At 39.1% G+C, this 21,642-nt stretch overlaps 1 protein-coding gene across 12 annotated transcripts in view; it reads left to right on the top strand.

Moving 5' to 3' along the window:
• FAM135A (family with sequence similarity 135 member A) overlaps positions 1 to 21,642 on the top strand; it is a 157,879-nt gene that overhangs the window by 118,357 nt on the left and 17,880 nt on the right. For 8 of the 12 annotated variants that reach the window (XM_081529381.1, XM_081529374.1, XM_081529372.1 and 5 more), the window contains 6 exons: positions 9,231 to 9,304; positions 10,619 to 10,773; positions 10,991 to 13,349; positions 16,218 to 16,384; positions 18,700 to 18,791; positions 19,282 to 19,379. In XM_081529381.1, the coding sequence (XP_081385507.1) occupies positions 9,231 to 9,304; positions 10,619 to 10,773; positions 10,991 to 13,349; positions 16,218 to 16,384; positions 18,700 to 18,791; positions 19,282 to 19,379 (2,945 nt within the window). The remainder of the gene's footprint in view (positions 1 to 9,230; positions 9,305 to 10,618; positions 10,774 to 10,990; positions 13,350 to 16,217; positions 16,385 to 18,699; positions 18,792 to 19,281; positions 19,380 to 21,642) is intronic. The other 4 variants (XM_081529378.1, XM_081529379.1, XM_081529384.1 and 1 more) reach the window with 2 other exon arrangements.

Here is a 21,642-nt window from a genome sequence, read left to right as displayed (position 1 = left end):
AGAGGACTCTGCTACGGGGAGTGGGAGCTGAAACCTAGCCTGTCTTCCCTCGAGACAGGTTCTGTCTGCCTATGAAAAGAGCACTTCTTTGTTTTGGGTCCTGTTTGTTTGTTTTCCTTTTCCATTATGGTTTATCACAGGATATTGAATATTGTTCCCTGTTCTATACAGTAGGCCCTTGTTTTTATCTGGTCTTTATATAATAGTTTGCAACTCCCAGTTCTCCCTCTCTCAGTTTTGCAACTGAGTCTCCCAGTCCAGACTCCCAGTTCTTCCCTCCTCCTGTCCTCCTCCTCCTCCTTAACAGCCACAAGTCTGTTCTCTATGAGTCTGTTTCATAGATAAGTTCATTTGTGTCATATTTTAGATTCCACATGTAAGTGATATCATAGGGTATTTGTCTTTCTCTGTGACTTAACTTCACTTAGTATGATAATCTCTAGGTGCATCCATGTTGCTGCAAGTGACATTATTTCATTCTTTCCTATGGCTGAGTAATATCCCATTGTCAATACATACACATAGACATATGGACATGTTCAGTCACTCAGTTGTGTCTGACTCTTTGTGACCCCATGGACTGCAGCACACCAGGCTTACCTGTCCTTCACCATCTCCCAGAGCTTGCTCAAACTCATGTCCATTGAGTCATTGATGCCATCCAACCATCCCATTCTCTGTCACTCTCTTCTGCCTTCAATCTTTCCCAGCATCAGGGTCTTTTTCAATGAGTCGGCTGTTTGAATCAGGTGGTGAAAGTAATGGAGCTTCAGCTTCAGAAGCATCAGTCCTTCCAGTGAAATTCAAGATGATTTCCTTTAGGATTGACTAGTTTTATCTCCTTGCTGTCCAAGGGACTCTCAAAAGTCTTCTCCAGCACTGCAGTTTGAAAGCATCAATTCTTCGGTGCTCAGCCACATTTATGGTCCAGCTCTCACAACTGTATATGACTACTGTAAAGACCATAGCCTTGACTATACAGACTTTTATCAGCAAAGTGATATCTTTGCTTTTTAACACACTGTTGATGTTTGTCATAGCTCTCCTGCCAAGGAGCAGCTGTCTTCTGATTTCATGGCTGCAGTCACCATCCACAGTGATTTTAGAGCCCAAGAAGAGGAAATCTGTCACTGCTTCCACCTTTCTCCTTCTAATTTGCCATGAAGTGATGGGACTGGATGCCATGATCTTAGTTTTTTTAATGTTTAGTTTTAAGCTGGCTTTTTCACTCTCCTCCTTCACCTTCATCAAGAGTTTCTTTAGTTCCTCTTCTCTTTCTGCCATTAGAGTGGTATCATCCACATATCTGAGGTTGTTGGTATTTCTCCCAGAAATCTTGATTCCAGCTTGTAACTCATCCAGCCCAGCATGTCTCATGATGCACCCTGTGTATAAGCTAAATAAACAGGGTGATAGTAAACAGCCTTGTCATACTCCTTTCTCAATTCTGAAGCAGTTGGTTGTTCCATACAAAGTTGTCACTGTTGCTTCTTGACCGGCATACAGGTTTTTCAGGAGACAAGTATAAGGTGGTCTGGTATTTCCATTTCTTTAACACAGTCTGTTATGATCCACAGAGTCAGAGGCTTTAGTGTAGCCAATGAAACAAAGGTAGATTTTTTTCTGGAATTCCCTTGCTTTCTCTGTGATCTAGCAAATGTTGACAATTTGATCTCTGGTTCCCCTGCCTTTTCTAAACCCAGTTTGGACATCTGGAAGTTCTTGGTTCACATAGTGCTGAAGCCTAGCATGCAGGATTTTGAGCATAACCTTACTAGAATGGGAGATGAGTGCAATTGTCTGGTGGTTTGAACATTCTTTAGTACTGCCCTTCTTGCTAATTGGGATGAGGATTGACCTTTTCCAGTTTTGCGGCACTGCTGGGTTTTCCAAATTTGCTGAATATTGAGTGCAGCACTCTGATAGCATCATCTTTTATTATTTTAAATAGCTCTGCTGGAATTCCATCACCTCCACTAACTTTATTGACAGTGCTTCCTAAGCAGTGCTTCCTAAGGTCCACTTGACTTCACACTCCAGAATGTCTAGCTCTAGGTGAATGACCACACCATTGTGATCATCAAGATCGTTGAGATTATCCAGATCATTGAGATATTTTTTGTACAGTTCTTCTGGGAATTCTTTCCATCTCTTCTTGGTCTCTTTGCCTCTATTAGCTTTTTACTGTTTCTGTGCTTTATTGTGCCCATCTTTGGATGAAATGTTCCTTTGATATTTCCAATTTTCTTAAAGAGATCTCTATTCTTTCCCCTTCTGGTGTTTTCCTCCATTTGTTTGTATTGTTCATAGAACGCCTTCTTATCTCTCCTTGGTATTCTTTGGAACTCTGCCTTTAGTTGGGTGTACATTTTCCTTTCTCCCTTGCTTTTCCCTTATCTTTCTTCAGCTATTTGTAAAGCCTCCTCAGGCAACCGCTTGGCCTTCTTGATTTTCTTTTTCTTTGGGGTGGTTTTGTTCGCTGCCTCCTGTACAATATTACGGACCTCTGTCCATAGTTCCAAGGCACTCTGTTTACTAGATGCAGTCCTTGAATCTATTCGTCACCTCCACTGTATATTCATAGGTGGTTTGATTTTAGTTGTTCCTGGCTGGCCTAGCAGTTTCCCCTGCTTTCTTTAGTTTAAGCCTGAATTTTGTTATGAGAAGTTTATGATCTGAGCCACAGTCAGCTCCAGGTCTTGTTTTTGCTGACTGTATAGAGCTTCTTCATCTTCGGCTACAAAGAATGTAATCAGTCTGACTTTCCATTGACTATTTGGTGATGTCCATGTATAAATAATCTCTTGTGTTGTTGAAAAAGGGTATTTGCTATGACCAGTGCATTCTCTTGGCAGAATTCTGTCATCCTTTGCCCTGCTTCATTTTGTACTCCAAGGCCAAACTTGCCTGTTATTCCAGGTATCTCTTAACTTTCTCCTTTTGCATTCCAATCCCCTATGATGAATGCTGTGCTGTGCTTAGCCACTCAGTCGTGTCCAACTCTTTGTGAGCCCTGTGATGAATAGGACATCTTTTTTTGGCGTTGGTTCTGGGAGGTCTTAGTTAGTTCTTCTAGGTCTTCATAGAATTGATCAACCTTCAGTTTCTTCAGCATCAGTGGTTGGGGAAGAGACTTGAATTACTGTGATGTTGAATGGTTTGCCTTGCAAACGAACAGACATCATTTTGTCGTTTTTGAGATTGCACCCAAGTGCTGCATTTCAAACTCTTGTCGATTATGAGGGCTACTCCATTACTTCTATGGGATTCTTGCCCACAGTAGTAGGTATAATGGTCATCTGCATTAAAGTCACCCATCTCTGTCCATTTTAGTTCACTTATTCCTAAGATGTCAGTGTTTATTCACTCTTCCCATCTCGTGCTTGACCACGTCCCATCTACCTTGATTCTTGGACCTAACTTACGGGTTCCTATACGATACTGTTCTTCACAGTGTCGGGTTCTGCTTTCGTCACCAGGCACACTCATAGCTGAGCGTTGTCCCACTTTGGCCCTGCTGCTTTGTTCTTTCTGGGGCTGTTAGTACCTGTCCTCTGCTCTTTCCCAGTAGCATACTGGACAGCTTCCAACCTAGGGGACTCATCTTTCGGTGTCATAGCTTTTTGCCTTTTTGTACAGTTCATGGAGTTTTCATGGCAGGTATACGGGGGTGGTTTACCATTCCCTCCTCCAGTGTGTCACATTTTGTCAGAACCCTCCGCTGTGACCTGTTCGTCTTGGGTGGCCTTGCTTGGCACGGCTCATGTCTTCACTGAGTTGCACAGGCCTCTTTACCATGACAAGGCAGTGATCCATGAGGGGGTTTTCAGGAAATAAGTCTAACCAAAGGGAACTTTGTTTTTACCAATATGTGCTTTTCAAAGAGCTAATTTTTTCTTAAATTATTTCTGACCATTTTACATGGAAACTTTTTAATGTGCCTCATGGTTCCCTACCTTCTGAAGTAGAGTGTACGGAACCTAAGTTGGCCTTTTGAAAATGAGTTAGTTATCATTATGCACCTTGTGTAGGGAGGCATTTTTCTTTCAGCATCAAGCTGTTTCTTTTGCCTCACATACTTACGTACACTTAATGCCTCTATACGCAATCTATATTCTGTAACTCTCCTTTTCCCCTGGTTCACTTGCTCTTTTAATGTTCTGTGGAGTGGGAAACCAAGTAACTTGAATCACCTAAAATTGTATCTAATAGTAAGCATAAATCAGTTTTGTATAAAAAGTGGACTCTAAAGTATCCTACTGTGAGTATAATGCAAGAATGTAAAGAATATTTGTTCAGTAAACATTTGTGAGATGTGTTCTTTCTTCAAGGCAACATAAATAATACATCACATATTTAGACTCTACACTAATGATTAGACTCTAACTTGGATGTGCATGTATAAAATTATTTACTAAATATTAATAAAATATTGTGTTTTAATAATAATTTATGTTAAAACATATTTTAATATAAGTTATTTTGTAAAAATTATATTTAATGCAATAATATTTATAATAATAAAATATATTCCAATATATTTAATAAATAAAATATTTTAATAATTTGAAAATCATTTAGTAAAATATTATATTTTAATAATATATTTAATAAAATATAAGTATTGTATTTAATAATAGTTTAATATTATCAGTTCAGTTCAGTTCAGTTCAGTCGCTCAGTCATGTCCGGCTCTTTGCGACCCCACGAATAGCAGCATGCCAGGCCTCCCTGTCTGTCACCAACGCCCAGAGTTTACCCAAGCCCATTTCCATCAAGTTGGTGATGCCATCCAGCCATCTCATCCTCTGTCGTCCCCTTCTCCTCCTGCCCCCAATCCTTCCCAGCATCAAGGTCTTTTCCAATGAGTCAGCTCTTTGCATCAGGTGGCCAAAGTATTGGAGTTTCAGCTTCAACATCAGTCCTTCCAATGAACACTCAGGACTGATCTCCTTTAGGATGGACTGGTTGGATCTCCTTGCAGTCCAAGGGACTCTCAAGAGTCTTCTCCAACACCACAGTTCAAAAGCATCAATTCTTCGGTGCTCAGCCCTCTTCACTGTCCAACTCTCACATCCATACATGACCACTGGAAAAACCATAGCCTTGACTAGACAGACCTTTGTTGGCAAAGTAATGTCTCTGCTTTTTAATATGCTGTCTAGGTTGGTCATAACTTTCCTTCCAAGGAGTAAGTGTCTTTTAATTTCATGGCTGCAATCACCATCTGCAGTGATTTTGGAGCCCAGAAAAATAAAATCCGCCAATGTTTCCATTGTTTCCCCATCTGTTTCCCATGAAGTGATGGGACCAGATGCCATGATCTTAGTTTTCTGAATGTTGAGCTTTAAGCCAACTTTTTCACTCTCCTCTTTCACCTTCATCAAGAGGCTCTTTAGTTCTTCTTCACTTTCTGCCATAAGGGTGGTGTCATCTGCATGTCTGAGGTTATTGATATTTCTCCCGACAATCTTGATTCCAGCTTGTGCTTCTTCCAGCCCAGCATTTCGCATGATGTACTCTGCATATAAATTAAATAAGCAGGGTGACAATATACAGCCTTGACGTACTCCTTTTCCTATTTGGAACCAGTCTGTTGTTCCATGTCCAGTTCTAACTGTTACTTTCTGACCTGCATACAGGTTTCTCAAGGGGCAGGTCAGATGGTCTGGTATTCCCATCTCTTTCAGAATTTTCCACAGTTTATTGTGATCCACACAGTCAAAGGCTTTGGTATAGTCAATAAAGCAGAAACGGATGTTTTTCTGGAACTCTCTTGCTTTTTCAATGATCCAGCTGGTGTTGGCAGTTTGATCTCTGGTTCCTCTGCCTTTTCTAAAACCAACTTGAACATCTGGAAGTTCACGGTTCACTTATTGCTGAAGCCTGGCTTGGAGAATTTTGAGCATTACTTTCCTAGCATGTGAGATGAGTGCAATTGTATGGTAGTTTGAGCATTCTTTGGCATTGCCTTTCTTTGGGATTGGAATGAAAACTGACCTTTTCCAGTCCTGTGGCCACTGCTGAGTTTTCCAAATTTGCTGTCATGTTCAGTGCAGCACTTTCACAGCATCACCTTTGAGGATTTGAAATAGCTCAACTGGAATTCCATCACCTCCACTAGCTTTGTTCATAGTGGTGCTTTCTAAGGCCCAGTTTACATCACATTCCAGGATGTCTGCCTCTAGGTGAGTGATCAATAATAAAAATATATTTTAATAATTATTTGCTAAATATTTATTAAATAATTAAATTATATTTAATAATATAAGATATTGTATTTAATAAATATTGTAATTATGAAATAATATGTAATAAAATAATTTTACTTAATTAGTTTTAATAACTATAATAAACATAGTTACACTGATAACAAATACTACTTAAAATTATCATAATAAACATTATTTAACACTTTAAGCAACATATTAGGATGAACACAGATAAAAGAAACATTTAATTCTGTAAAACATTATAAAAACACATTTTGAACCCTGGAAGGCTATTTTATTTTTAACTTCCTGGTTAAATGTTGAATAGTTGATGTTGCCAAATGAGTGGATTCTTTAAAATTAGGGTACATACTCAAAACTTGTTTTACACTTATGTATGCGTGCTAAGTGACTTCAGTCGTGTCCAACTCTTTGTGACCCCATGGACTGTAGCCCACCAGGCTCCTCTGTCCATGGGATTCTCCGGGCAAGAATACTGGAGTGGGTTGCCATGCCCTCCTCCAGGGGATCTTCCTGGCCGGAGATCAAACCTGAGTCTCTAATATCTCCCACATTGGCAGGTGGGTTATTTACCACAAGGGCCACCTGGGCAGCCCACAGCTATGTATGCCAGAGTATTAATATCTATTGCTCAGATCCTGAGTTTGAACTTGTAGGTCGGACATGTTTTCTATGAAGGCCTTTTGCCCAGGATTAAGCTCTGCTGCTATCAGCTGGCAGTGATGCCTTAGTCGTGCCTCAGCATCGTCACCAGTCTCATTCATCACATGCTGCCACTGCATGGAGATCAGGGCACGAGAAAGCTTAGACGAGAACTTCCATCTGGGCCAGAGAGGAAAGGAAAGAAAAGACTTTCCGGTAATAGGAAGTCTTAATGCAGAAAGGAAGAGCTCAGTGGTTGGAGCACAAGACGACACTTTTTCTTGAGTCCTTATTTGGATCCCATGTGTATCACGGGCCAGCTCTGTTGTCTTGGCCAAGTAATTAACTTCTTTCTGCCTGTTTTCTCACTTGCTAAATGAAAATACATTCACTTCATAGAGTTTTTCATATGGTTTAAATCAAAGAATAAAAAAGTAAAGTGCTTAGCATAGAGCTTAGGAGGGAGGCTGCTCTCCAGAAATGACGGCTCTCATTGTAGGAATCTGAGAAGGCAAGCCCAGCTGCAGCCGTAGATCACTTCAGCCTGAATTTCTTCACACTTCATAGCCTTCAGGAAAACCTCTCTGACAGTCAGGCAGATAGTTTTCCTCGTCTCTACGCTAGTGTTGGAGAGCAAGAAGAGGCAGTTGCAGCATTTGAAGGTGAAGACACAGTTGCATCCTTCCCTCACAGATGCCTCATGCCTCCCCTTGTCCCTCTGAAGATCCTGTCTCACCAACTCAGGGAGACAGGCTGAGGAAATCAGAAACTCAACTGACTGTATCTTCATGACGAATAAAACATTTCTCCAACTCATTGTGTATTTAAAACCAAGGAACCTCAAGTCTTCTTTCCCTTTAGAAAAAAGTTTCAATGTAATGTAATTCCTAGCTATAATCTGATTTCTCTCTCCTCCACGTACGCTTCAAACAAAATACATTTTCCATGTCCTTACTGGTGCTTCTGTTGCTGTCCGTAGCTGACAAAGCCTTTGAATAATTAGAAATGAAAAGGTCAGAATACAAATATGATGGAAGAAATATTCAGCTAGATTTGACCAGTATTTACGAAGCACTTGCTTTTATAACATACCAAGATATATTTTAGGGAGAGAGCAAAGATCATCCCAAACATAGCTCCTACTCTAAAGAACATTACACATTAGGAGGGGAGACAATTCACATAAACAATTATTTTAAGGAAAAATGTGGTGAATGCTACAATGGTAATTGTCATAGCTTATATTTACATATACCTTCCAGATTAAAAAAGAAATATCAAGCACATTATTATGCTTCAGTCAATTCAGTGCAGTTCAGTTGCTCAGTCGTGTCCGACTCTTTGCAACCCCATGAATCGCAGCACTCCAGGCCTCCCTGTCCATCACCAGCTCCTGGAGCTTACTCAAACTCATGTCCATTGAGTCAGTGATGCCATCCAACCATCTCATCCTCTGTTGTCCCCTTCTCCTCCTGCCCCGAGTCCTTCCCAGCATCAGGGTCTTTTTCAATGAGTCAACTCTTTGCATGAGGTGGCCAAAGTATTGGAGTTTCAGCTTCAACATCAGTCCTTCCAATGAACACTCAGGACTGATCTCCTTTAGGATGGACTGGTTGGATCTCCTTGCAGCCCAAGGGACTCTCAAGAGTCTTCTCCAACACCACAGTTCAAAAGCATCAGTTCTGCAGTTGCTCAGCTTTCTTCACCGTCTAACTCTCACATCCGTACATGACCACTGGAAAAACCATAGCCTTGACTAGACGGACCTTTGTTGGCAAAGTAATGTCTCTGCTTGTTAATATGCTATCTAGGTTGATCATAACTTTCCTTCCAAGGAGTAAGCGTCTTTTAATTTCATGACTGACTCTTCACGGTAACCCCATATGTAGACTAAGTATTAAGTGTAATTGAAAGGGAGTCATCGAGGCTCCCAAGATGAAATGCCTGAGGTTACAGAGTCAGTGAGTCCGCCATCAGCTCACCTGCCATGTCCTGGGCTGCCTGGACACAGCATGGAGAAGGAGCTAGGTGGTCCTACCATTTTTTCGTGTGCTGGGCACTCTTCTTGTTGTGGGGGATGTAGTGGTATGTAAGATGGATAGAATCCCCGTCATCAAGGAGGATGATTGGTGAATCCATAATGTAGGCTGAAATTTCTTACTCTGCTTTCTATTCTTTCTTTTAACTCATGCAGTAGGTACCAACATACAGAGGTTTGGCAACACTGAGGAGGTTAATCTCCATGGGGGTGGTTATGGGGGCCCTTGCGGAGGGTGTTTTTCTTCCTACCACCCAAAACCTGATTGACTTTTTAGATGTGCCATGTTACTCATACTTCCTTTTGGAATTTTTCAGGTGCGCAGGTTTTCTGAGGCATTCTTTTGTTTTGAACATCCAAGAGAAGCTGCCATTGCATACCAGGAACTTCAGTGAGTAGCACAAATCCAAAGTTTAAACTATTTTGTTTCCTTTTATGTAAGATATCATCTCAGAACTTATCATGGCAGAATCTACAATATTTACAGCAGAAGAAATGAGAATTTGAAGTTCAGAAATCTCCTGTTTAATCAAATTGTGTTTAATCTTGTGAATTGCTTCATGAAAGACCCCTACCTTCCGTAAAGGAGTACACTGCACTGTTATCCCATCCCACACATGAGATCTACCCACCCTTGGGAGTCCCATAAGGCCCAGGTTGCAGCCTTCCATTTGGTCATCTTGTTGTATCTTTATTTTCACAGGTCAGAATCTATTACGTTTTACGATTATGTATTGCAGGTTCTCGCAAGTAGTCTGACTGGCACTTCTTGCCATTATGTAAAAGATTTATAATTCAAATATCCAGAGTAGATGCCTTCCTTTTTCCCTGCTGAGTATTTTTAGATCTGGTTTTCTTTGGCTTTAAAGAATATTTTGAGGACACTATGCTGAGTGTAAAGAAGTCAGACATAAAAGAATAAATTATATATGATTCTGTTTATATGAAATTCTGGAACACGTAAAACTCAGGTGAAGGAAAAGTCAGAACAGTGGTTGTCTTGGTGTTGACTTGGGCTGGGAGTTTGCCTAGGATGACATTAGCACACTGTTTAGACAGGTGGAAACGTTCTGATTGTGTGTCCGCTTGTCAGAACCATCCAGCTAAGGTATATCTGTTTCCGTGCCTGTGAGCTGTACCTCAGAAGAGAACTGTAAACAATCATAGGGTGTGTGAGTGGAGGGCCAGGGAAAATGCTCATTGTTGAAGCTGATGGGATTATTGTGCTGTTCTGTGTACTTTGATTTGTTTAGGAAATTTTTCATAAGAAAAAGTTTTTTTTAAAAAAAAAACTTTTATATTGGAAAATTAGATATCTTTTTAAAAATAGCTGTTGTGTTTATCAATATGTATTAAGTAAGCAATAGGAACCGAACACTTTTTTTCAACATTATCATCAAATCATTAGTAGGCATTTGAGCTTTTGGTCTTTCTCTTCTATGCTGTTCTCAGCTAATTAGGAAGTTCATATGTTAAGTACAGATAAATCACTTTGAAATAACATTTGTCAATAAACCATAATTTTATAAGTCAATAATTTTCATTGTAGCAGTTTTTATCTCTGAGCCAGTAGCTCCTTTGTCAGGAGCTTGTGTCTTGAGTGGTGGGGAGCACACGACTGATGAGGGGACGGTGCCTGGGGGACTATGAGGTGGAACTGGTGTGATTATCTCGATTGCAGTCTGACGTGAGACATGTTTTTCAGTGCTCAGAGTCATCTCCAGATGTGCACCGCTATCAAAAACACTTCCTTCTGCAGCTCTCTCCCACCCCTGCCTATTGAATGTAGTGAATTAGATGGAGATCTCAATTCGTTACCTATTATCTTTGAAGATAGGTATTTAGATTCAGTTACTGAAGGTAAGTGTAATCTAACTAAAATATGTAAGCTATGTGTCATTGGCAGTATATTCTACCTACTATACATAAAGTCATTCCTTAATGTGGGACTGTTTTCCCCCTCCAGTTTTATTTATTTTTGAGGATATTAGAAAGTTATAGTTAGAAAAAGTAGTCTTAATCATATGAGTTCTTACACTTTGTCTTAAATCTGAATTTCTTTTTCTTTGGATAAAAGACTTAGATGCACCCTGGATGGGAATTCAGAGTCTTCAGAGATCAGAGTCCAGTAGAATGGATAAATGTGAGACTGAAGAAAGCGCTCTAGCTGGACTTTCCAGCCCAGAGTTGAAAGTCAGACCTGCTGGGACATCCAGTTTTTGGTCTACAGAAGGTGAAAAGCAGCTAACAAAGTCTCTAAAAGGAAAGAATGAAGAATCAAATAAATCCAAGGTTAAGGTTACTAAGCTCATGAAAACAATGAAACCTGAAAACACAAAAAAATTAATAAAACAGAACTCTAAGGATTTGGTGGTTTTGGTAGGCTACAAATGCTTGAAAAGTACAGCATCAAATGATCTCTTTAAAAGCTTTGAAGGCAACCCTTCACATAGTCAGAAGGAAGGTCTGGACCCCACAATATATGGATATAATTTTGATCCAAAGACCTACATCAGACAGACAAGTCAAAAGGAAGCTAGCTATTTGCCAGCTAATACAGAGAGAACTGAACAAAAGTCTCCAGATATTGAAAATATGCAACCAGACCTGTTTGATCCTTTGAACTCTGGCAGCCTAAATCTTTGTGCAAATTTGTCCATTTCAGGTAAACTTGGTATCTCCCAGGACGATAGTGAAATTGCACAGGTGGAACACAGTGTGGCATCCAGAAGCTCATCAGACGCTTGCCATGATCATCAGCCTGCCCCCACTTCGGGAGTTAGGACAATTGAAGTTAAGCCCTGTAATAAAGACTATTTCAGTGGAGAGAAAGTAACTGTTAAAATAGGACCTTGGACAGAGCCTCAACAAGATGAAATATTTGTGGATAATTTACAGCTGCCCAACTTTGAGTCCTTAGACTCTAACGGTAAATCTAAACCTATGGAAATAACACTTGAAAAGGAAGCTTTGCAGGAAGCTAAGTGTCATTCTGTCGGAGAATCATTAGCTAAGTTAAGAGATAATCAACCTGCTTCTACAAAAGAATGCCACCTTGTAGTGAGTGGAGAGTCCACTAAGTTACCAGACAGTAGTGCCACGGGCGCCTCGTCTCGGTTCTCAGACTCAGGCGTGGAGAGTGAGCCAAGTTCTGTTGCAGCACACCCAAACCCTGACATGGTCTTTGAAACTGTACAAGGGCAAGGTCTTTACATCAGTGAAAGGTTATTTCCTCAGCTTTTGATGAAGCCTGACTGTAATGTAAAGTTTTCACTAGGCAGTCACTGTACTGAGAGTACAAGTGCTTTCAGTGAGATCCAGTCATCCTTAACATCCATAAATTCTCTGCCTTCTGATGACGAGCTGTCACCTGATGAAAATCCTAAGAAATCTGCTGTATCTGAATGCCACATAAGTGATAGCAAAACTGTTTTAAATCTAGGAACAATTGATGTGCCAAAATGTGACGATAGGAAAAAGTCAAGTATTATTTTGCAGCAGCAGAGTGTCATATTTTCAGGGCATTCGGACAATGAAACTATAGAAGTACATTCCTTAAATTCAAGCACTAGAGACCCTTTACAATTTGTTTTTTCAGATGAAGATACTTCCAGTGATGTGAAAAGTAGTTGCAGCTCCAAACCTAACTTTGACACTGTGTGTAAAGACTCCCAGAGTCCTGATAAATCCAGTGACTCTGCAGGAACCACAGTTCCATTAAGTTCAGAAGTGGCTTGTCCAGGCACCCCTTGTGTCGTTTCAGGTTCCGTCTCCACCAGGGCAGATAGCAGTGAAGATAGAACTGTGAAAAGAAAAAACAGCAGTGCATTAAATCCCAAACAAATGTGTTCAGAAGCCCCTGCAGTTAAAGATGAAACTTACCTGGGTACAGGTGACGCTTTTTCAGCCAGTCCTGATATGGTAAAGCAAGGCCTTGTGGAAAATTATTTTGGCTGTCAAAGCAGTACGGATGTTTCCGACACATGCACTATTAGCTACAGCCATTCAGTTAGCCCGCAGAAAGAAACTTCTGGAAAAGAAATGAGTAGTCCTCAGTGGGAGCAGGGTAAAGATGAGGAAGAGGAAGAGCAGGATCAACAAATGGTTCAAAACGGGTATTATGAGGAGGCAGATTACTCTGCTCTGGAGGCCGCAGGGGATGCTCACTGTGCAGACAGAGCTGACCTAGGAGAAGAAAGGCTTGCCAAGTCCGAAAGACTGACGGGCGACTATCTGAGGGACGGTATAACCGTGCCTACTGTCTGTACTTCTGGCTGTCTGTCCTTCCCGTCTGCACCACGAGAGTCCCCTTGTGGCATTAAGTACTCTTCTAAGAGTAAGTGTGATGCTATTACCAAGCAGCCGAGCAGCGCCTCCCACAGCTGCACCTCATCGCTGTCGTGGTACGAAAACTCACCAAAGCCTCAGATACAAGCGTAAGTAGTGGAGCGTAACGGCACATGCTGCCAGAGAGAGAACATGTATATATCTCTCTCTGGTGACATGAATATTTCACATTCTCTGACTTCTGTAATACAGAAAGTATTTCTTTGGTTAGCTATCCAAAATGGAGAAGTGGACTCAATATGCTGCCTGAGACAGACCTGTCGATTCCTGTATGATTGTCCTGTTTTATAGGCTACACATCCCTGACATAACTTTTTCATTAGTACTTGTGTGGTAAAAGTGTGGAATAGTTGAGGTTAAAACCCTTTTTTCCCCATCTTTTCTCCCCTGTTTACTCCCAGACAGAAGTTAGGTTTTATAAGTACATCTAGCAATTAAGGACAATATTAGATAATTACTAGAAACTTTCTCAGCCTACCAGACCCCGATTGCCTCAGCTAAGTCAGTGGTTCCAGAATTGAGATTTAATGGTCCAGTTAACGAAAAAAATCCAGAAAAAATTTAAGGTGGCATAGATTTACTAGTATGGCACTGTTTTCTACTACCTTACTAGAGATGGAATTATAATCCCTAGAGTAAAACGTCTAGGTTTGGCTACTGTAGGTTTTTATGTTCCCAGATTATTCCGATGTGTGCACATAAGTGAGATCCATGGTGCCTACAGCTGGTGAACCACTGAGATGAGAATTTATTGTTGTTCAGTCGGTCAGCCATGTCCAACTCTTTGTGACACCACAGACTGCACCACGCCAGGTTCCCTGTCCTTCATGATCTTCCAGAGTTTGCTCAAACTAATGTCCATTGAGTTGGTGACGCCATCCAACCATCTTGTCCTCTGTCGTCCCCTTCTCCTCTTGCCTTCAGTCTTTCCCAGCATCAGGTTATTTTCCAGTGAGTTGGCTCTTCGCATCAGGTGGCCTAAGAATTGGAGCTTCAGCTTCAACATTAGTCCTCCAATGAATATTCAGGGTTGATTTCCTTTAGGATTGATTGATTTGGCCTCTTGCAATGGACTCTCAAGAATCTTCTCCAACACTACAGTTGGAAAGCATCAATTCTTCAGCACTCAGCCTTCTTTATGGTCCAGTTCTCACAGCCATATATGACTTTACAGACCTTTGTCGGCAAAGTGAGGTCTTTACTTCTTAATATTGCTGTCTAGATTTGTGATAGCTTTCCTTCCAAGGAGCAAGCGTCTTTTAATTTCATGGCTGCAGTCGCTGTCTGCAGTGATTTTGGAGCCCAATAAAATAAAGTCTGTCACTGTTTTCATTGTTTCCCCATCTATTTGCCTTGACGTGATGAGACTGGATGCCATGATCTTAGTTTTTTGAATGTTGAGTTTTAAGCCAGTTTTTCCACTCTCTTTCATTTTCATCAAGAGGCTCTTCAGTTCCTCTTCACTTTCTACTGTAAGGGTGATGTCATCTGCATATCTGAGGATATTAATATTTCTCCAAGCAATCTTGATTCCAGCTTGTGCTTCATCCAGCCCGGCATTTTGCATGTTGTACTATGCATAGAAGTTAAATAAGCAGGGTGACAGTATATAGCCTTGACATACTCCATTCCCAATTTTGTAGCAGGTGAGAATAGCCTACTGAAGAGGTATAATGTGCTGGGAGGGGGCTTCCCTGGTAGCTCAGTGAGGAATCCACCTGCCAGTGCAGGAGACACAGGTTCAGTGCTTGTGTCCGGAAGATCCCCTGGAGAAGGAAATGGAAAACCACTCCAGTATTCTTCCCTGAGAAATCTCATGGACAGAGGAGCCTAGCAGGCTATAGTCCATGAGGTTGCAAAGAGTTGGACACAAAGTGACTAAACAATGACAGATGTGCTAGGAAGTTGGAGGTTGTCCCACCTTCTGGCACCTCAGTCTCTTCCTGAGTCAAACATGAAAGCAGTGTTCTTCACCCAGTGTGTCCCCCTCAGTTTAGTGTTCAGCTGCTTATTTGAGTTTTACGTTCATCAGCCCAAATGATATGATATTAAAATAGTTCATAATTTTTCATGTTCTCAATCCCAAGTTGAATAGATATGTCTATGCCAATTTTATTTAATCACATCCCCCCTTAGTTCTATTCCTTCTTACTGATATTTTTAGAGAAAAATACAAATAAATTAATCTACTAAATATAATGTCTGCCATTCTCACCAGTATACCATGTAGAATAGTGCCTTCTTTTCCATTTATGTAAGATTAAAAAGGAGCAAGGGCCTTCCCTGGTGGCAGCTGGTAGAGAACCTGCCTGCAATGCAGGAGACCTTGGTTCGATCCCTGAGTCGGGACGATCCTCTGGAGGAGGGCATGGCAACCCACTCCACTGTTCTTGCCTGGAGAGTCCCCATGGACAGAGGAGCCTGACAGGCTACCATCCATGGGGTTGCAAAGAGTCGGACGTGACTGAGCACAGCACAGCACAAAAAGAAGCAAGGAGGGTAAGATTTGGTCACAGGATCAGCCTCAGACTGTTACTCTTTACGGTGCCTCTCCCAGCTTTTCTATGCATACAATATAAAGTTCTGTAAAAAGCATAACTCCATTCTAATATTTTCTAGTGGATTTCAAGTTTAAAAGAATATTTTTAAGTGATGTCAGGGTGTAATTACTCATTGTATTTGATCAGAGTATGTACTAAAAAACAGGGAGTGAACCCAGGTCTCCTGCATTACAGGCAGATTCTATACCATCTGAGCCACCAGGTAAGCCCTAGTAAAGAGAATCACTGTCTAATTTCTCAGTCATTTAGGTGATCCCACATATTTCAGTATTTTAAATCAAATATTTCTGGGATTTCCTCTTCTGTAGTTCTCTCAATTCAGCAGGTTATCTTTTTGGTTCTAAAAACTGAATGTAATACTTAGTAAAGAGTATCTTTTATAACATTTTGCTTTAGCTTCCTTCAGGCAAAAGATGAATTGAAGCAACTTAAACTCCCCGGGTTCATGTACAGCGATGTTCCTCTGCTGGCATCCTCGGTCCCTTATTTTTGTGTGGAGGAGGAGGAGGAGGACCATTGTGAAGATGGAGTCCACCTCATTGTCTGTGTGCACGGCCTAGACGGTGTGTAACGTCTGTAGATGTAACCCGCACCAACTCAATATTTTGTTTTCCTGGTAGATCTTGTTTAGTTTTATTTAATCATTGACCTGACCTGAAAAAAGATTTCTAAATTGCTGGTATTATTATCTTAAATACATTCTAAAACAGAGATATGTTTAATTTTTCTGAGTATAATATTAGATTTTTTTAAAGCAGATTTTCCATGGAATTGATATCCACATGCTGACATTTTGCTAATATTAACTTGGGGCTTTTCTGTCTGCTCTCTTACTGTTATTTTCATCAGCTGTCACTCATGGCAATCATTTTGTCTCCCTTTGGTTGTCTTTCTGCTTCCTTCTAGCTTGGTGCTTTAAACTCTATGGATAAGAAAAATCAATGCCTTTCTGCTTCCTTCTAGCTTGGTGCTTTAAACTCTATGGATAAGAAAAATGAATACCTAAGAATAAAAGATTCACTGATTAATTAGGATGTAATTTAAATTCTTAATACCTGGTGTTACTTGCTCTGATTTTATGACAGCTGTTTTGGTTACTCAGCAGCCTATTTTTCTTGGTTAGGAACTACGTTAGAAGATACCAAATACCTCTAGACTAGCAGAGTATTACTGTTATAATGTGATTCTGTGATAACAAACTAACGAAAGATTTTATGGATTATAAAAATGCTAAAGTGAAGTTGCTCAGTCGTGTCTGACTCTGCGACCCCATAGACTGTAGCCTGCCAGGCTCCCCTGTCCATAGGACTTTCCAGATTGGAAAGGATGGAGTGGATTGCCATTTCCTTCTCCAGGGGATCTTCCCGACCCAGGGATCCAACCCGGGTCTCCCATACTGCAGGCAGACTCTTTACCATCTGAGCCACCACAGGTCTAAACTAGTAAGTTCTCATAAATTGGAGATTTTTAATTTAAAAAAAACCGTGACTCAAGAAATAAAATACCTCAAATACTAACCTCTTTCCTTCCCCTAGTAAAATTTTCAAACAATTATCTTCCAAGAAAAGTTTCTTGGCTTAATAGAATCTCTGATAAATTCCCCTTTGAAATTTCCAAGAAATTTCCAAGAAACACTATCGCATGTTATAGAAATTGGTCCAGAATAATAGGAAAAAAGATGGAAAGGAGCCTATTTTATTCCTTGAAGTTAACCTAACCTTGTTATTAAATCTGAAAAAAATGTAACACCCACACTCCAAAAAAAAGTGGAGCAATCTAACATAAATATACTTAGTAAGACTCTAGTAACATTGCATAAGAATGAATTAGTTAATTGATTAAGTGTCTCCCAAAAACCTCCAGCAAATGAATCAATATATTAAAGTAGCTACAGAAAATAGAATTTAATTCCCAGAATGCAAAGATAGGTAAGTATAAAGAAATTTATTAATAAAATATACTATATTAGTAAATCAAGTAATGTAAAATTCAATATTCATTTCCAATTATGTCAAGTAAGCATCAAACTTTAAGCCTTACATAGCACTAGTCTAATTCATTAATGTAATTAAGCATATATACTTACAGCTCATGGAAAACATATACCTGTAGTAGTGAGATGCTAGAGGTATTTCTTTTAAAAATCAGGAATAAAACAGTTAATTCTGTCTGTTCATGACATAGCTAAAAGGAGGGATAAAGAAAAAAATTCAGCAATTGATAATGATATGTATATATTCCTAAGTAAGCCAAAAGAATTAACTGAAAAGCCACTAAAATGATTTTTAAAGGTACTAATTATTTATATTTAGGTATTATATATGTATATACTGATTATTTATATTTATGTATGATAGCTGTTATATTTAATATTTATATATATATCTTTTAAGTTAGTAATTAAACTACTTTAGGTTATTTAAATGGATTTTTATTTCTATTTGTCTGACCTAGTACTGCCAAAGAAAAAGTCAACAGATTAAATCTAAATCAAAGATGAGCTCAAGTTTGGTTAAATGATCATGCAGAGAGGGATGGTGGTCAGCTGGTCACTCATAGCCGCCGTTGCCAGCGGTCAGCAGAGCGTGTGCTGACTGTGAGACAGACACACACGGGGAGCCAGGGGTGGGCGTGGGGGCTTGAAAGCGTCGTGCAGCCAGACCTCTGAAGGTGCAGGCTGTTGGAGAACATTGTCTGCTGATGGCGGTCAGCTGTGACCTGAGCACTGTGGGTTCTGGTGCACAGGGCCTTGTCTCTTCACAGCTGACCTAGGCCCTCCACTTATCCTCAAGGCATTCAACAACCTGTGAGGATGCGTGCTGCATCTTTTGCTTTATCTTGTCCTTTAGACAGAATTTTCATTTTCTTCATTTTCTAGGTAACAGTGCAGATCTCCGATTAGTAAAAACTTACATTGAACTTGGGCTGCCTGGGGAAAGAATTGATTTTCTTATGTCTGAAAGAAATCAGGTACAGTATGGCTGTGTTTCCAGTGAAAGCATACATGTTTCTACCAGTTTCTACCTAAATATTGCTTACTGCAAAATGTCTGTAGTAACAGAAATAATTTTTCTGATTTCTATGAAATTTAACATTCATGCCTATCCTAAGGAATTTGAAATGATTTATAACTCAATTTATGAGCCCTTTACATGTGCAAAATTTCTAGTATTTCACATTTCTATGCAAATATTTCATTAAATAATTAAACAATTTTAAATAATCTTATGTTCCATTTTGGTAGTGGGCTAAACAGTTAATCTAAACAAAGTATTAATGAGAACACTGAGACTTTCTTCCCAGAAATTCACTGCTTATTCATTTAGTATAATGAATATTGCATTCATTAGCTTCTCTAAAAAAACGGGTCTTTAACCATATTTTCAGTACCCAAATTAAAGGTAATGTTTATATTCAGTTTTTCTTGTATATATAATGCGTATATTTTGCTTTTGTTTAGAATGATACTTTTGCTGATTTTGATAGCATGACTGATCGCCTTCTGGATGAGATAATACAATATATTCAGATATATAGTCTAACAGTCTCAAAAATAAGGTAACTTTTCTAATTTACGTAACTTATATTTATGTCTCTATGAATTATAGAAAAATTACACAGCATGTCTGGAAATTTTTTTTCCTGTTCTAAAATATAGGAGACAGTGATTCAAATTAATATAAAGAGAAAAAATTAAAAGATTTTAGGGAAATACTATTTATTATATAATTCTGTTTATGTGAATTGTCCAGAATTAGCAAAATTATATAGAGAGAAGTAGATCAATGATTACTTAGGACTGAGGGAAGAGGAGATGGGGGCTGATGATAAGTAAAGAATGTAGAGTTTCACAGTATTACGGACTCTATGAGAGAGGGCGAGGATGGGATGATATGGGAGAATGGCAATGAAGCATGTAAATTATCATATGTGAAACGAATCGCCAGTCCAGGTTCGATGCATGATACAGGGTGCTCGGGGCTGGTGCACCGGGATGACCCGGAGGGATGGGATGGGGAGGGAGGTGGAAAGGGGGTTCTGGAAGGGGAACACATGTACACCCATGGTGGATTCATGTCAACATATGGCAAAACAAATACAATATTGTAAAGTTAAAAAATAGATAAACTAATAAAAAAGAAAAATAGAATGTAGGGTTTCTTTTAAAGGTGGTGGAATGTTCTAAAATTTTTTATAGTGATGCTGCACTAGTCTGTAAATACACAAAAAACCATTGAATTGTACACTTTCAGTGGGTGAATTGTATGGTATATGAATTACATCTCAATAAACTGTTCCAAAAAAGAAAAGTTGTAGGGAGATATATGTAAAGAAATGAAACTGTAAGAATATTTTCAGTGTCATGACTATGCTTTGAGAGTATACTCATGGGTATAGTATAGTATACTGTATAGTATACTGTAGTGTAGTATACCCAAGCAGGAGATGATGATGAAACCAAAATGTCTCATTCTTTAATCACATGTTGTGAGTAGACATGGGAGAGAGAAAAGTAATTGTTTCTTCTAGTCCAGTAAAAAATAAAGAAAAAATTAAAAGTAATCTTCTTGCCTCAAAAAAAGAGTAGAATAAGCTGATGATTGTCATATCCCAGGTAAGTCAGAGGAGGAGGATAGCTCTTTATACTATAGGCCTTTGTACAGTCCATTTCCAGTTAGTATAGAACAGGGACAAAGAGCAGAGAGAAGCAGGTTTTTATCTGAAATCACTTTTTAAAAACAGATTTCTGTTAGAATATGGTAAGAGATGTGAGTATGTTGACGGGGGGGAGAAGAGATTGTTTTCTAATTATTTTTGTCATTTATGGATTTTTATTTGTTTGCTAAATTTTCTGCAGTCATCTTGTATTCCTTTTATTAATTTGTTATTTTATGATGAGAAAGTAAGTCTATTGTTTTAGTTTTTTCATTCATCTACAAGAGTATGGCTGTTTTAGATTAGATTGTCAATTATAGTGAGCCATTATCCAGAAGCTTGATCTAGCTGATTGAGGACTATTTGACATCAGACTTGCCTTCCCAGCCTCAGGAAGGTTGCCAGCTCCTCCCTGATCGTTGTCTATAAGCCGTTGCTGAGGCAGCTCTCAGGCTCTCCTCTCTCACTGTTAACTGTCCCCAGGGATGCAGGTGCTCTCTATTGTAAAATCATGGGAAGCAGAAAGGCACTTTGGATTTAAACTATTCCTTTGTAAAGATGAAATCCTCTGTATTAGTTATTATTTTGGTATAATCTTACACTTCAAGTACAAAAATGCATGTGTATTTCATGCGTCTTGAAATGTGTTCAGTCAGAGAACTCCCCCACTGTGGAGTGTGGACCAAAAATAAGAGAAATGGGGATGTAATGTCTCCTAAATCATCCTCACTGATACAATTTTATTATTTTGTTTTAAATCATGACTTAACAAGTAAATAATTGCTGTGTGTACCTAAAAAGGAAAATTCATCATGTAGTCAATGTATTACTACTTTTTAAATGTATTTCTAAGCAGTTACAAACTAGGAGCAAAAATTTTCTGGTAAGTAAATATCTTTTATCTGTAGATTAAATATATAAATTATATAATCATAGGAATTTTTTGCTATATTCTCACATTTTTTTCCTTCAAAATGTAAGTTACATCATTTCAGAGTATCAAATCATATAAACATATAAACATAAAATAAAATATATAAAATAAAACATATAAAATAAAATCATATAAACATAAACAGTTTTAAAACATATTAGAAAATTTTATATTATTAGTATTTCACATCTCTGTATAGTGATAGCAACTTTGACTTTTGTTTTTAACATG

The sequence above is a fragment of the Giraffa tippelskirchi genome, chromosome 9 (genome assembly GCF_054371585.1).
Source record: "Giraffa tippelskirchi isolate mGirTip1 chromosome 9, T2T-mGirTip1v1.2.pri, whole genome shotgun sequence".
Lineage (NCBI taxonomy): Eukaryota > Metazoa > Chordata > Mammalia > Artiodactyla > Giraffidae > Giraffa > Giraffa tippelskirchi.
This window is presented reverse-complemented; position numbering and strand designations above follow the sequence as displayed.